The sequence below is a fragment of the Bubalus bubalis genome, chromosome X (genome assembly GCF_019923935.1).
Source record: "Bubalus bubalis isolate 160015118507 breed Murrah chromosome X, NDDB_SH_1, whole genome shotgun sequence".
Lineage (NCBI taxonomy): Eukaryota > Metazoa > Chordata > Mammalia > Artiodactyla > Bovidae > Bubalus > Bubalus bubalis.
In genome coordinates, this window is record NC_059181.1 from 112230945 (window position 1) to 112247587 (window position 16643).

At 39.7% G+C, this 16643-nt stretch overlaps 1 protein-coding gene across 10 annotated transcripts in view; it reads left to right on the forward strand.

The window, feature by feature from the left end:
• Positions 1-236: 236 nt before the first annotated feature.
• FMR1 (FMRP translational regulator 1) overlaps positions 237-16643 on the forward strand; it is a 39802-nt gene continuing 23395 nt past the window's right edge. For 5 of the 10 annotated variants that reach the window (XM_006080178.3, XM_006080181.3, XM_006080182.3 and 2 more), the window contains exons 1-3: positions 237-536; positions 10474-10526; positions 14644-14737. In XM_006080178.3, coding sequence (XP_006080240.1) covers positions 486-536; positions 10474-10526; positions 14644-14737 — 198 coding nt within the window. In that variant the 5' untranslated portion in view covers positions 237-485. The remainder of the gene's footprint in view (positions 537-10473; positions 10527-14643; positions 14738-16643) is intronic. The other 5 variants (XM_006080176.3, XM_006080177.3, XM_006080180.3 and 2 more) reach the window with 1 other exon arrangement.

Consider the following 16643-nt stretch of genomic DNA (forward strand, 5'->3'; position numbering starts at 1 on the left):
TGCCAGGCCACGCCAAAAGGCGCGACCTCGGCCAGCGGTGCGACCTGTCGCCGGCCTTCCCGCCGGCCGCCGAGCCCGCGCACGCCGAGCCCGCGCACCTCACGTTGCGCTCGGCCCCCCTGGCCCATCCAGAGCAGCGCGCACGCGCGCGCTCCTGGGCCCGCCAGGGGAAAGAGGGCGGGGCCGAGGGGCCGAACCCGCGGGGGGAGGGGCGGCGTCGGTCACATGACGCGGTTTCACTGTTTACACGCGGAGCGGCCGGATCCTTCGGCCTCAGTCAGGCGCTCGGCTCCGTTTCGGTTTCACTTCCGGTGAGGGGCTGCTTCGGAGCGGGCGGCGAGCCGAAGGCGAGCGCAGGCGGCAGCGGTGACTGCGTCGCCGCTGCCGGGGGGCGTGCGGTAGCGCGGCGGCGGCGGCTGGGCCTTGAGCGCCTGCAGCCCACCTCTCGAGGGCGGGCTTCCGAAGCGAGCAGGGCGGACGAGAAGATGGAGGATCTGGTGGTGGAAGTGCGGGGCTCCAATGGCGCTTTCTACAAGGTACTTGACTCCAGGGCAGGCCCCATCTTCGCCCTGCTTTCCCTCCCTTTTCTTCTTAGCCTCGGCCGGAGGCAGGCCTGGAACCTTCTTCGCGAGCGCCGCGCCCGGGGCCCGGGGCGCACTCGGCGGGATGTTCTTGGGGAGGGAGGGAAGGACCGGACTTCGGGCCTTTGGGAAACCCCTCGAGCCCCATTGCCTCTCCAGTGTGAGGCCCCAGCGTCTGTCGGAATGAGAAGCGAGCAAGGAAAAGAGGGTGCCCTTTTGGGAGCCGAGCCCCAGCAGGGAGCGCTGGGGGTGGGCGAGGGCCGACGGCAGGTAAGAGATCCGGGCGGGAAGCACCAGTATCCGCGCGAAGTGACGGTGAAGGCTTATTTCTGTTTTCTTAAATATCCTCTTCCAGTGGGATCCGGGCCTGACGTGTGGGTAGTTGCCGAGGAGCGGGGGGCGCTTCCGTCAAGCCGCCTTCTGCCTTGCAAGGAGGGTTTGCGTTCTCCTTTGCCTTCTCTTTTCCGGTCCAGCATTGGGACTTCGGAGAGCTCCACTGTTCTGGGCAAGCGGTGTGAAGAAAGAGTAGTAAGAAGCTGTAGTTGGTACCAAATCACAATGGCAACTGATTATTAGTGACTTCTCTTTGTGGATTTCAAAAGAGATTTTAGATTCAAAAGTTTCAGAAGGACCCTTACATATCCGAGTAATGGATTGAAGAATTTGCTAATCTTGAATGTTTGCGGCCCCCTCCCCCCCCGCCCCGTTATAAATATTCTGGAATACAGATGCTTCAGCGTCTAAAAACATTGGCAACTCTGCTACTTAAGAAAAAAAAATTAACCCTCCAAAGGCCTGGATATATGCCATGAAACTTTAGGAAATGTACTAAGCATGTATCATTCCTATGGAATTTTTTTTTAAGCGAGTGGAAATGATTGTTTTGTGCTTCAAACGCTTGATTTATCTTCTCTGAACGTGTAATGTTGCAGCTAACTACATTGTTGCGGTTTTAAATAGGCATGCATGGCTTTGGTTTTGCTACGGGCTTTTTAAAAGTTACAACATTTCAAATCTCACTAATATATTACACTTTCAAAAAGAGGATTAATAATATTTTCATATGTCAGGTAATGCCTCTGTTGGTTCATACTTGTTGTAGATCTAGCAATCTAAGTCCTCGTATCCTCTTGAATGTCTCTCTGTAACTTCGGTGGGTGATGTCCCACCTTACTACAGTATTTTGGCAACAGAAGGTGCATATGGAAGAAAGTGGAAATTAAATATTGCCATTGTCCAAGCGCCATTCTTAAATCTACATAGAAAAACATAAACGTTTCAAACTAGGAATAGGCAAGTAAACACTGACTTGACTATATATGTGTTTACCTATTTCATGGAGAAATTTGGAGAGCATTATATTTCATAAGTGAGTAAAGTATGTAAACTCTTCCATGCTTTTAGCAAAATGATAAAATCTTTTGCTGTAAAAGGAGGAAAAATTTAACCCAGGATTTTTGTTCCTAAATCTCACCAATATAGAATTCATCCAGTTAACTGCAGTTTCTGATTGCATTTATTTCAGTGATCCATAATTATTGCTGGTTAGTTTGTGTAGAACCCTTCTGTTTCCTGCTGCTGCTGCTAAGTCGCTTCTGTCGTGTCTGACTCTGTGCGACCCCATAGACGGCAGCTCACCAGGCTCCACAGTCCCTGGGATTCCTAGGTTGGTAGTTTTGCTCACCAGATTTGGAACGCTAAATATAATAAATATGAATAGGGGCTAAAGGTGGAGCGATAGTCTAATAGATCTGTGATATTAGATCAGATATCACTCTTACTGTCTTTCAGTGGAGTTTGCTTGCTATAGAGGGCAAGCACATCCTAGTCTTGAAGGATTTATTGTTCTCTTCCAGCAGCCTATGATTTGCTTTGTAATTTTACTTGCAAACTGATTGGAATATAAGAAACTCCCTCTATCTCTCCTCTTTATCACCCCCTTTTTTGTTTTTTAACAGAAGTTGCTTAATATGAAGGCGAATAGAAAGAATGTGTTGTCTGTTAGTTCCTTGAGGGGAAATGTTAAATGGTGAACAAACACATGCAGAAAAATTGCTGAGATGCTTATTTAATTAAGGTTTTGTTTTTAAGAAAACCTCAAATGGTCTGTGTTGATAGAAAAATAGTTTCTAGAATGAAAAAGGTTTAAATTCTTATCGGACTCAATACTGATTTGAGTTATAAAAGTAAAGCAAAAGTAAATCAAGTTAGTTGTCCAGTGGGATGGACAGAAAAGATGGGAAATAAAGACAAAAAATGAACTATTATGGAGAAATGTTAACATTTACGAAAAATTAGAAACCTAGGTTCACCGGATTGAAAAGGCTTAAGGAACTAAACAACTCGAACAACTTCAGTATAATTGCATTCAGACTTTGATTTGCCTACCAGAACCACCATACTGGAAGGTGCAGTTCTCTGTCTTCAGAGTACATGGTGCACATTTGCAGTATAAACTGGATAGAATGTATGCTGGTAACAGGTAGGTTTATTCCTCTAAAAAATTAACTTAAACTTCAGATTCAGAATTAACAGAACCATGAAATCTAAACCGAAGATCATAACAGCTCATTTCTGTTTTTCCCTCTGGTCTTTATTCTTAAAAACTTGAAAGTTAAATTTAGTAACTGTCAGAGCCACTATTTTTATGCTTAGGTATTTCTTTGACTTTGGAAAAGTCATGAGTACACCATATAGAGCCTAGGTTACTTAAGACATGAGAACACTTGAATTATACCTCACAAAATTTTTTACAAAACATCTCCTAAACAAAGAATGTTGAAAAAGGTCTTTATCATCAGGGCATCTGCCTAAAAATGTATGATCAAGAGGAAATTTTTTAAATGAACATTTTCTTCATATTTTCTCTGACGTCTTCTGTACTTCAAGGAAGTACAACTTAGGTCAACTGCATTTTTTTTTCTTCCCAGTCTAAACACCCTTTTTAGTGTTTTGGAAGCAGCATTATTACCCTTCTGAATTGAGCATTTTCCAACTTCATATTCAAGCACTCTGAAAATCTCCACAGATTATTAATTAAATGTAAAATTCAATATTATAATAGTTGGATTTCTGATTCCTGACCGCTATGAGAATGTGGTTCCTGACATAACTACGAGCATAACTGTTAACAGATACTGAGAGCTTTCTAGGTGTCGGGCACTGTTCTAGGTGCTTTACCTCTTTTAAATTTGTTTCATCACCGCCCACAACCATGAGGTACTATTGTTACTCCCATTTTAGGTAATAGATAAGAACATAGATGTACAAAGAGATGAGGTAGGTGACTTATTACTAAGTGTCAGAGCCAGTAAGGGTCAGATTGGGGCTTTGAGATGAGGTACTCTGACTTCCTGAAGGCAATGAAATTTAACTTAAAGAAGTGAATTGGATTTCCTGGTAGCTCAGACAGTAAATAATCAACCTGCAATGCAAGAGACTCAGGTTCAATCCCTGGGTCGGGAAGATCCCCTGGAGAAGGGCATGGGAAACCACTCCAGTATTCTTGCCTGGAGAATTACACGGACAGAGGAGCCTAGAACGCTACAGTCCATGGGGGTCCCAAAGAGTCAGACGTGACTGAGCAACTAACACTTTCACTTTCAAATTTTCGTTGTACTTTTTTTTATTGTAATTGTTACTATAACACTGTCTTAACATTATTCTGGGCTTCACAGGTGGCACTAGTGGTAAAGAACCTGAATGCCAACGCAGGAGGCATAAGATATGCAGGTTCAGCATTATTCTATAAGTTCATACAATGATATCATGAAAATACTCTGTTTTATATGTAGGCTTCCTTTTTAGTAACTCCGCACACAGTAATTCTTCATGTGAATGCCTGTTAATGAAAGATAAAGTTTGAAATCTTTGATTTTCCTATAATATTTGCTTTTGTTATGTTAGGGGCAGGTAAGAACTGATGCATTCAAAAGAATACACAGGCACAGGAAAATTAATAATTCATTTCATACTATTCTTTCTGTACCTGTGTGTTGTCTTTGGATCAAGGTGAACCAGAAAGAATGCATTTTTCTCAGAATTTGTGGTAAATGCCCAAATGAAGTCAAGTATTCCTAGTCATGCACTGCGGTTGGAAGAATTGTTGATGAGTTTCATTGTACTTTGCCCTCTCCGTTGTTCATTCTCATATGTTGTTAGCGCCCACATTCAAAGGGTGGCAAAGCAATAACTCACTTTGTATGTGAAGCCTTGGCTTTGAATCATATTTTATCAGATTTCATATGTCCTTGTCATCTTATCTCCTACAGATTTTCTTGAGGAGGGATATTTTGCGATGCTTCTAAGTTTTCTCTAATGAGAATAATCATTGCACTACATGAGCTGTCTTCAGTGTTAATGTAATAGCTGTTCATTGTTGGTCAGTGGCTTACACTGAAATTTCTCTACACAGTTACCCCTCTCATGTTTGTGAGAAGAGTTTGCCAAGGTGTGAGGTGTAGTGGGAGAGTAAAAGTTCACCGAAGTGGGGATGGACTTTCTTTTGGTTTCATCAGTCTGGGTGATGTGATGTTGGAATTAGATAACTCTAGTCATGACACACTTGGGCTAGTATCATGTTATGATTGCCTCTTTGGCCCAGTTGCCAGTAAGGTGGGTGGGATCCCATAATGATTTTTTTTTTATTTTGTGTTTATTCCCCCCGATGATAAGTCCGTGTGTGTCTTTTTTTGTTTTTGTTTTTGGAGTATAGTTGCTTTGGGTGTCTTGTCTTTAACTGCACTTTTAGCAGTTTCTCAAACCCCAAAGGTTTTTGTCACTTTTTTTTCTTCTGAGTCTAAACGACCTGTTAGTACTTAGTATCTTTGAGGAAATACCCTTTTCTTTTTCTGTCCTAAGTTTTAATATCTTTTTTAAAAGTATGATTTTTTGAGATGTAACTTTTTCAAGTGCAAGAGTGTTTATGGCTTTGCATCTTTTATAAAATATGCCCCTGTCTGCTTTACCTGTAACTTACTTAGTGCCAACTATGTGTTAGGCCTCATGCTAGGCACTAGACATGTGTGATTTCTTTATTCACGACAGCAGACAGCAAGTCCAGTTCTTTATCCATTCCTTACTTATGCAGACAAGGCATACAAGGCCCAGAGACCACTTCTTGGAGAGTCCCACAGCTATTATGTCATAAAATCAAGATTTTGAATTTAGCTCTCATTCACAGCAAAACTTGTTTTTGTTTTGTTTTTCCTCAAAGGCTCTTTTCTTTATTGTTGTTGTTTGCGTTTTTTATCCGTTTTGGCCATAGACGAATGTGGGATCTTAGTTCTCCATCCAGGGCCTGAATGTGGGCCCCCTGCTGTAGAAGCGTGGAGTCTTAACCCCTGGACCTCCAGGAAAGTCCCCACAGCAGAACACTTAACCACCAAGTTTACTGACTCTTGTAAGAGCCCTAGTTCTCATCCAGTTCCATGCAAGTCTCTTCCTGTATTCATTCAAACCCTTTCAGTTGCCTTCTTTGGTAACCAACCCCACAGAAATTCCCTCAACCTATCTTCTCATCAACTTTGATGTGTGGATAGGTAGAAAGTGCAACCAACCTTCGTTTTCCACGTTGGTGGGTGGGGTGATAGTGCTCTGGGGGTAGCCAGGGAAGGAAAGGACATGATTATTGGGATAAGGAAGGAGCAGGGCCCAAAAGGAGAGTTATTGGAGAAGGTATGATGAGAAACAGAAAATTGGGACCTTTGTTGGCATTTTAGCAAAAGGCCCCTGAAGTCACAGGAGACCTTTGTGCTTAGCGAGTGTGTGAACCAGAGGTAATCTATGAATTTCTTTTATTCCACTAAAAATGACTGGTTTTGAAACAATCATGCAAATATCCATATATAGATAAGCCTCATTAACTCGAAAGCAGTGGCCCTGGTAGGCTCTGATGATTGCTTAAACCATTTTTGACACTGTATATCCGGAATTGTTTTTAAAGTCTTTGAGAGCTGTTTTTGTTTTTTTAAATAGTCACAACCATTGCAGATCTTCCTCCTTTGAAGGAATGTTTAATTTTAGGAAATAGGCAAATGCGGTGATTAAACTGTACAAAAACTTTTTTGCAAATAGAAAAACAAATTAAAATGTAGTGGTGAAATAATGAGACGAACTTTTAGAGTGCTTTCAACGTGGATTTGAAATCATTCCCCCGGATTTCTAAGTGTCGAAATCAGTGCTGTGCACAGATCTGTCCATCTGTGGTGATGCAATGTGCTCTGCCTGTGCTATCCTCTGCAGTAGGTACTAAGCCTTGTGTGGCTTTTGAGCACTTGAAATGTGGCAAGTATAACTCAGAGACTGATTTTTAATTGTATTTACTTGTACTTTATTAAATAGAAATATTTATATATGACCAGCAGCTTCTGTGGTGAACAGTAGCACAGTTTAGACAAGGGCAGTAGTAGTGGAAAGATACCTTATTTAGTGAGAACAAATCTTCACCCAGCTGTAACAAGGTTCTCTTAGCTGACTAAAGGACTTAACATTTTCAGCATTTAATATACAGTGCATGCATGCTCAGTCACTTCAATTATGTCTGACTCTGCAACACTATGGACTGTAGCCCACCAGGCTCCTCTGTCCATGGAATTCTCCAAGCAAGAACACTGAAGTGGGTTGCCATGCCCTCCTCCAGGGGATCCAACCCAGGAATGGAACTTGCGTCTCCTGCATTGGCAGGCAGGTTCTGTACCACTAGAGCCACCTGGAAAGCCCCATAATATGAAGTAAGGAACTAATATTTGTTACTGCCGGTACATGCAAACATAAAACTTTAGACAAGGATGAAGACAGAGGCCATGACATTTTTTGGTAAATAAGGGATTAGCTCCTAATAGAAGTCCCACCCTCAAAAAGCAAATTGTTAATTTGGTATTAGCCATCACTGTCAAGATGGGAGAAATTGAGGGCAGGGGGGCCCTGTTCTCCCTTTCTTTGTAATTTGTGGAAAACTAATTACTAAAACTAAAAAGCTAATTTTACTTTAGAAAACTAAATGTCCAGTTCCTCCAACTTTACTCAAAATCAAGCCTTTCTGTTTCTATAGTAATAGTGAGGCAAACCCCTTAGAGCAGTACGGGCATGCGCCCTTAGGAAATCTCGAGTATGTTCTAGGATATCATGGTCAGTATTTAACTAGAGTTCTCAACACTCTGTTGAAAATGTGTGTGATTTAAATATAGCTGAGGGAAAATAAGCGATATCAAAATGATAGGAAGAAAATGTGAATTCCCCCCACTTGAGATGAACAACTATAAAAATACAGACATATGTTTAATTTAGAAATAATTATTTAGGCATCTTGGATATAGCAGAACACCTAGATTCCATTACAGTCCACCTTGATCTTACAAGGAACTTTGTTTTAGCATAGCTTTGCTTTATTCTTTACAGCATAATTACAGGAATTTGGTGTCTCTGTTTAGGTTCAATGTACAGTCAACCCTTGAACACTGGGGCTAGGGTACCAAAAGCAGTTGATAAATGACTCACCCAAAGGCAGGAAGGTGAAACAGCTTGGACAGAATCAAGACTCAAACCCAAGTTCCTTTGATTCCACATATTGTGACCTCTAATTGAACACAAACTCCGCCCCCCCCTTTAGATAATTTAAATGTCTATGAAGTGAAAATATTGGTACTACACTTACTGGAAAAAAGTCCATGTGTAAGTGGATCCTCGCAGTTCAAACCTGTGTTGTTCAAGGGTCAACTGTAAATGGTTTCCAGAGCCCTGCCTTACTTGCCATTGTTTTTCTTAGGAGCAGCTATTTAATAGAAAAGGAAATGGCATCCCACTCCTGTATTCTTGCCTGGAGAATCCCATGGACAAAGGAGCCTGGTGGGCTACAGCCCATGGGGTCGCATAGAGTTGGACATGACTGAAGTGACTTCGCACAGCTATTTAATACTTGACTGATATGTTTTAATTTGATATTTTGGGAAGTTTTAGTTTTTAAACAATGCTTTAATTTCTGGCCTTTGACGATGTATTTGTTTATCAAGATATTTGCATTGAATCATTTGTTTAACTCATCTATTGGGCACCTACTGTATACCAGAAATTGTGCCAATTACTGAGGATACATAGAGAAGTTAAAGAAGGGTCTTACTCCAAGCTAGCTATCTTCCCAATATCTGAAGTCAGGGGGATTTACTACTATATTTTCTTCTAAGAGTTGTATAGTTATAGCTCTAACCTTTAAGTCTTTGATATTTTTTAGTTGATTTTTGTATATGGTATAAGGTTAGGCCAAAATTTATTCTTTTGCAAGGGGATAATCCAGTTCTCCCAGCACCATTTGTTGAAAGCACTGTTCTTTTCCCCCCATTGAATTGTCTTGACTTCCTTTCCACGGAGGATTTATTTCTACCACAGCCCTAGCTGTTTCTCCAGGTCTGAGCCTTTGTTCCCACTGCCCATTTAGGCCTGCTGCATAAGAACCTCAACCTCTTCTATTTGTCTTCCCTGATCAGCATCCCCACCCAGCCCCATCCCCTCAAACCACACAAATACCTTTCCTCCTGTAGGCTAGGATAAGAACCCTTTAGGCAGTGATCTATGATAATAACTATTCAGTGAACCCTTAATAGGTACTTTGAAGTTCAACCGTAAATAAAAGACACCCTCAGGAAGCTTACCTTTGGTATGAAAATGGGCAAAATACTCTAGTAGGGTAGTTTATAGTGGGGGATACTCATAAGATGCTCTAAGAAGTTTGAAGGTGAAATTGAACTTAGTCTTCTGGGTTTTCCCATAGGAGGTGACATCTGAACTGAAATAAAACCCATAGGAGATAGCTCAGTGAAAAGAGGGGAAGGACAGCAGGCAGGCAGGAAGAGAGGCCCAGGTAGTTTAGCATTGCTGGGTTACAGCCTCCAAAAATGCTCACCTTGGGTCACCACAGGCCTTCTACAGCCGGAGGAGTTTGACCATAATCCTGTAGACAGGGAGAAACCACAAAAGCACAGAGACATGCCCAGAACACACTGGAGTAAGAAGCTGGAATCTCTAAAACCATTTTAAAATGAATTAAGATATAAAGCCCCTTGGGTTTCTTTATCCTTTATCCTACTCCTCTAATTGTCAAAACAAAAAACAAAGCCTCCTTTCCTGCACCTATTAAAAACTTAATTTTATAGAATTAAAGACAGCACGCTGATTAAAGAATTCTTGATAGTTAGCTATTTTGTTATGTCATTTTATAGAATTAAGGACAGCATGCTGATTAAAGATTTCTTGATAATTAGCTATTAACTTTTGTTATGTCTTTTTGCAGATTATTAGCAATTGCGTCATCAGATTTAAAAGATTTAAACTTCTGTACTTTATATTACTATTTTTTCCACCAAGTGCCTGTGAGATTGAGAATTTAATTAAACTCTAGTAATTGAGCTTTTTAGTGGTATTAGCAGCATATTGTTAAAGAGAACTTAGTGTACTTGTGTTCACATAGATTTGAGATTATACTTAGTTATTTACTATTGTATTCTCCTAAAATTGTATTAAGGAGAAAAAGATAGGTTACAACAGATCTGTACTGACTGGTATATAGCTCTGTAACAAGTTTCTAATACTTTTAATCTAAAGTATACCTTCAGCTTTGCATTGTAATTTTCAGTTTACTTATCTGTCTTTCTCCTATTAGATGCTGAACTCTAGAGCAATTCTTTTTGCTCTATTTTAAATAATCAGTATTCCTAGGGCCTACCACGCTGTAGGTATGTAAATACAGATGTGATTCATGAATGAGTGAGCCTCGCAAACTAACAAACTTAAAGCTTCATTCTGTTGTTAAACATAAAATATTTGTATCACTGTAAAATGTAACTAAAAACAAAAACGATATTTAAGCTTAGAAATTAATTTAACTGTGTTTTTTTAATAGGCATTTGTAAAAGATGTTCATGAAGATTCAATAACAGTGGCATTTGAAAACAAGTAAGTGTCTTGATATAATTTTAATATTTAGGTTCTTTAACATTTTGTGCTAATTTTTCCTTTTACTCCTCATTTAAAAAAATTCAAGTCTAGTTTGAGTGTTTTTCAGGAATGGATCTTCATGTTAACTGACCAGGAAGTTTGTGAACAACTCAATATTAAACCAGTGGAATGACTGTTCCTGCTAATGACCTTGGAGATCCCTTTTGTATAATCTTGACCCTTACATCTTAGTTCCTTTAAATGTGAACAAAGAAACCAGATTGTTCTGTGCTAGTAACTGAGAGTTTGAATAGAAATATTTGTAAATATTAAAAGATGAAAGTGAATGGATTCATGGGAATCCATTGGGAAAGTTGATGTGAATTTTGTAATGTTAAATCTAAAACTGATAGTTTTAGTCCTTTGGTATATTTTATTGGAAATAATTATGTTTGCCTATTAACATTTTTTATCTATTTCATATATTTAAAATCATCGAGAGCTGTAACTGATCTTTTCTGTTTACTGTTAAATGAGTACATAAAAATACTTAGAGGCCTAGGCACATTAGCTGTATGTACAAAGGCATCAATAGTAGAGGTAGACGTTAACATTTTATTGGGGAGACAGGTCTTTTGACTAAATGTTTTGAATGCTGTTAATGAGAGGTATTTTCATAGTAGCCATTCAAGATTCTAAAGTACATATAAACTCCTTTGCCAAACCCATAGATGTGATCATGATCTTAGGATTTTACTGAATTCTCAAGGATGGTCAGCAGTTATAATGTTTGTTTTTTATTTACCAAGAGAAATTAATTGTTGTTGTTCAGTTGCTTAGTCATGTCCAACTCTTTGTGAACCCATGGACTAGGAGCATGCTAGGTTTCCCTGTCTTTCACTGTCTCCCAGAGTTTGCTCAGACTCATATCCATTGAGTCGATGATGCCATCCAGCCATCTCATCCTCCGTTGCCCTCTTCTCCTCCTGCCCTCAATCTTTCCCAGCATCAAGGTCTTTTCCAATGAGTTGGCTCTTCGCATCAGGTGGCCAAAGTATTGGAGCTTCAGCTTCAGCATCAGTCCTTCCATTGAATATTCAGGACTGATTTCCTTTAGGATTGACTGGTTTGATCTCCTTGCTGCCCGAGGGACTCTCAAGAGTCTTCTCCAGCACCACAGTTCAAAAGCATCAGTTCTTTGGCGTTTAGAGAAATTAGTAGTGTATCAAAAACAGATTACAAATCTATAGAGAAAATAAATAAATTAGTGGTCGCTTGGGGCTCGTGGGAGTGGAAAGCCATAGCCAGAGTGTGGGATTTCTTTTTGAAGTGATGATAATGTTCTAAAATTGACTGGTAATGGTGGTGGTTTAGTTGCTAAGTTGTGTCCGACTCTTTGCAACCCCATGGACTGTAGCCTGCCAGGCTCCTTTGTCCATGGGATTTTCCAGGCAAGAATACTGGAGTGTGTTAACCATGCCCTTCTCCAGGAGATCATCCCCACCCAGGAATTGAACCTGGGTCTCTGTCACTATAGGTGTATTCTTTACCAACTGAGCTACCAGGGAAGTTCCTGGTAATGGTGTCACATATCTATGAATCTACTTAAAGACATTGACTTGTATGTACACTTCAGTGGATGGCTTATAGGGTTATGTGAATTATATCTCAATAAATCTGTTAAAATACAGTATCTGACCAAGACATGGTGTAAATAGAATGTTAGCAGGATCTTTTAGCTACCAACAGGACAAAGTACAGTTTACCCTTGACCAAGGGTCATGAGTTTGAACTGTAAAGGACCAGTTGTATGTGGATTTTTTTTCAACAGTAAATACTACAGTAGTACACGAATCAGAGTCATTTGAATCCATGATACAAACCACAAATCTCTGGATATGGAAAGTTGACTATAAATTATCCATGGATTTTTAACTGCACAAAGAGTGAGTGAGTGGCCCTAACCTCCGGGTTATTCAAGGGTCAACTGTAGTCTTGGATACCTAAAATTTAAGGGGACAGATAAAAGGATTTAGAGTGTCCAATCATATTTTCAGTTCTAGACAAATGGTCTTGGTCCAAAATACAAGTTTGGGTAATAGAATACCTTTCTTTGAATACATAGAGCCAAAAGTTTCAGAATCTGCTTCATTACATGATTATCCATGCATTATAGACTGGATAACAGCATCATGCCTCTAATAGAGGAATCTTTAATAACTTGGAGAGGAATTTTTTTCTTGTACTTATACTCTTTATCTGCTTGCTTCCATCATGAGGTAAACACTATTTTCCATAAAGGGAGAGTTTTCTTCATTTGCTACTCTTTTAAGGTATTAAGCAAATACTTATTTCCTCTATGCATTTAAGAATGTGTCTGGTTTCTAGTTTTTACAGTGGTCAGTTCTCGTATGTTTTCAATCAGATTTCTACTATAAACTTAAAATTATTTTGTCTTTGGACCTTCTAGTTCTCTCCTGTACCATAGTTGTGTACAAGTTTCTCTTCTTACTGTCATGCTGGGAATTTGAAATAAATCAACTTTTTCCTTGTGTTTGTGTACTATGTATGCGATTCAACACTGGGTTTGAGCATGTTACCAGGATTTGATAGGTCCCTACCAAAGTAGTGTCTTTGCACTCCCTTGCATTTCCTTTTTGTTTTCTGATTTTTCTAAAGCAAGCATACAAAAACAAACCTGATGTTTTATAAAACTTCAGCTTATATCCTTTCTTTCCTTTCAATTACAAACTCCTATAATACCACATTATTTTAGATGTCTTCTTTTTGTCTTCCATGTGTCACATTGAAAAAAAAAAAGAATTTGAATTTTTATCTCTGTATCCTTAAAATAATTCTTCCTTCTTTGGAATGAAGAAAATTATGTATTACTACATGCTTTACAAATAAAATTTAGCAATGAATCTGTGATATATATGTTTGTAACATTGATCACTAATTTCAGTAAGTATATTAAAAAAAGTTTTTCTGCAGTAAAGACACTTTTTTGTTGTTGTTTTTGGCCACACTGCACGGCTTATGGGATCTTAGTTCCTCAACCAGAGATCAAACCTAGGGTCCCAGCAGTGAGAGAGATGAGTGCTAACCACTGCACCACCAGGGAATTCCCTGAAGATAATTTTTTTTAAGTTGCAGAGTTTTCAAGGGTTTATAATAATGCAGAAAATAGGTGCAGTGTAACATAGGCCCGAATCAGATTTCCACAGATTCTGACTTTACCTTGCTATCTTATATAATAGAATATAAAAAAAAAAAATCCCCCAAAACAAATAGCAAATTTCTTGATAGGATTTTACTAAGAAAGCCCTTTAACAGAAAACCCAGAAATGACTGCTCTAGCAGTTGAATCTGCCAGCGTTTTGCAGAGTTTATCTTTTAATATTTCATATCATCATGATATAAAATAATAATTTGGTGTTTTCAAAATTGTTCCATATAACTTTAAATGAAAAAACATAGGCAACTTACTGAACTCCTGTAGGCTGTCTCCATTGGGTTTCTGTGGTTTAGGAGACCCCACCCGTCCAGTGCATGCTGGTACGTCATACTGATCAGCAGCCAGCTACCCGTGGCAAGAGTTGACCACCTCGCGGGATCTAAAATTTAAAGGGGGAAAAGTGAGTTGTGAATTGCTAATGTGCTGACCACCCCATTTTGCTTGGAAATTAGAGGGCATTAAGACCAGTTTCTGTGGTTGTTGGAATGGGGTTAAAATTCCTTTGCAAGTAGAAGTATGGTGATGACATTACTAACACATACTGATACTAACGTATTAAAGCACCAAAGGAAATTGCTGTCGTGGCCTGAATTTTAGAATCCTTAGAAGTTGAAATTATTGGAAGAAAGACTTGTTAAGTTGTAATGTTGATCTATTGTGTTTAGAGAAATACTCCGAATAGAACTACAAGGCTGCTGTGTTGCATGCAGACTTTGTTGAAATGTCTCTGTATTACCATTATGCCCCCACTCAGTGAAACACTGACAGTTTTAAAGCATTTGCTTCTTTAAACTAGAAAAACAAAGGGTTATACTTAACCAAAGGTTGATGGCAGCATAGTCATCCCTTCCATTAAACCAGAAAATGTATTAAATAATTGTGTTTGCTTATTTGCAGCTGGCAGCCAGACAGGCAGATTCCATTCCATGATGTGAGATTCCCACCACCTGTGGGTTATAATAAAGATATAAATGAAAGCGACGAAGTAGAGGTAAGTCTCCCCACCATCAAGTTATTAAGCACTGAAGAACTGGGAACATTTAACTTGTTTGCGCCTTTTGTATCCCTCGTCTTTAATGCTTTTCAGTCTACCTTGAGAATTATAGCTCTTATGCAAATAGGCTTTTGACTGCACCATCCTAGTAATGATTTGACATAATACATTATTGATGCTTAAATGTGGCTGCCTGAACAGCATTCAAGGCACAGCTTGGAAAGTCACCACTGATTTCCCTTGTCCACTAGGATTTCTTTTCCCCATTTCCTCAATTTCTGAATCGTGTTTGAATAATATATTGTTAGTTTACAACCATGTCCCCATTTTAAGCAAAATGAGTTAGGAAAAGAACCATGCCTTTCAATAGAGCAGCATCCTAGGATTTCTTTAAGTAGCGATAGAGCCTTCTGGGATATTTTTAAAAACTCATCTACGAGTTTTAGTATATACACCTATAGGTAAAATATCTTTTCACAGGAGATTCTGTGAACCAACTGCTTATGTGCCAGTAATGTCTTTGACCAAAAGGTGCTATGGAGATGTAACACATTGACAGAAAGATTGTGTTTGTGATTTCTGTAGCCACTGGAAATTTTTGTGAGGCTTGAGGCACTTGGAGTCGGCTTTATGTTGTAGCTGGTCTGTGTAGTATCCTCTTCTTCACCCCCCTGCACATACTCCATTTTAAGGCACTTCTCTTCTCCACAATGTCTTGTTAATGGTAGCAGTTTCATTTGCAGTATGATGGAAGCAGCTAAGAATCCATTTGTGCAGGTCAGGTGAGGTGTACTAGGTCCTTGAATTCTTATTTTCTGTGCTGGGTACAGATGGTGCAGTGAAACAGAAGAGGCCCCAGCCTTTAACAGGTTCCTGTTCTAGTGAGGAGAGTTAATATTAGGGCCATTGTGAATAGGCCGAGAAAGAAAACCAAGGATGGAAGGTGATGTATGGGCAAGAGTGTCATTTTAGGGAGTGCTCAAGGAAGGTCTCAATGTCCAGCCTGTGTTCTTTTCTCAAGTGCTATTTATTTACCCAAGATGTACTCAGTACTTGAACTAGGTGAAAGGAACTGGGTTTGGTTTTGTCAGGACTCAAGTAGAGAGTACAAACACTGTACTTGAGGACCATTAGTTGTTCACTTCCCCAGGAGACTACATGCGTCCTGAGGTCAAGGACCAGGACTTTTGGTCTGTCTGTATCAGAAGGCCTCATAGTAGTGTTTGGGTTGATAAAAGGGACTGTTTTTTCTTTATAGTTCTCAACTGAGTCACATGACCCCACTAACAGTGATACATAACTGAGGTTATCACTAGCTAGAGCAGAGATGAAAGGAATTGATGGTTACAAGAAAATGTAGGTTCAATCAAGTTATATTTAGTCACTATATTGTATAACCATTAACTTAGGTCTTTTGGTCTGCCTACACCAGGAATGCTCATAGTAGTAGTGGCTAGAGGGGACTTTTTGTGCACTTGAGTCACATGACCAATGGGAACCAATGAAAAGCTGTTGTCAGGATGACAAAACAGTTAACAAATAACTGACATTATTTCTCTGACTAGAGCAGAGGTGAAAGGAAGTAATGGGGGCAAGAGGGAAAGGTAGGTTGAGTTAACTTGTGTTTCATCACTGTGTTTTGTCACTATGAACTTCAGTAGTAAAAGGAGGACCAGAGTTGGAGCCCTGAGTTGTTTGTCTTCTGTCCTTTCCTCCCCATCCCCTTGTCCTCCCTGTCTTCTTTCTACTTCTGAGTATTTCTGTCACTCACCATGTGTCTCTTTCCCTATTAACCTTGATTTGCTAGTGTCTTCACAAAAGGTTCCATGCTGCACATCATAAGTGAACTTTGAAGTGGTCACCAGAGAGATCAGTTTAGAAGAACTGATCCACAGTATGTGAG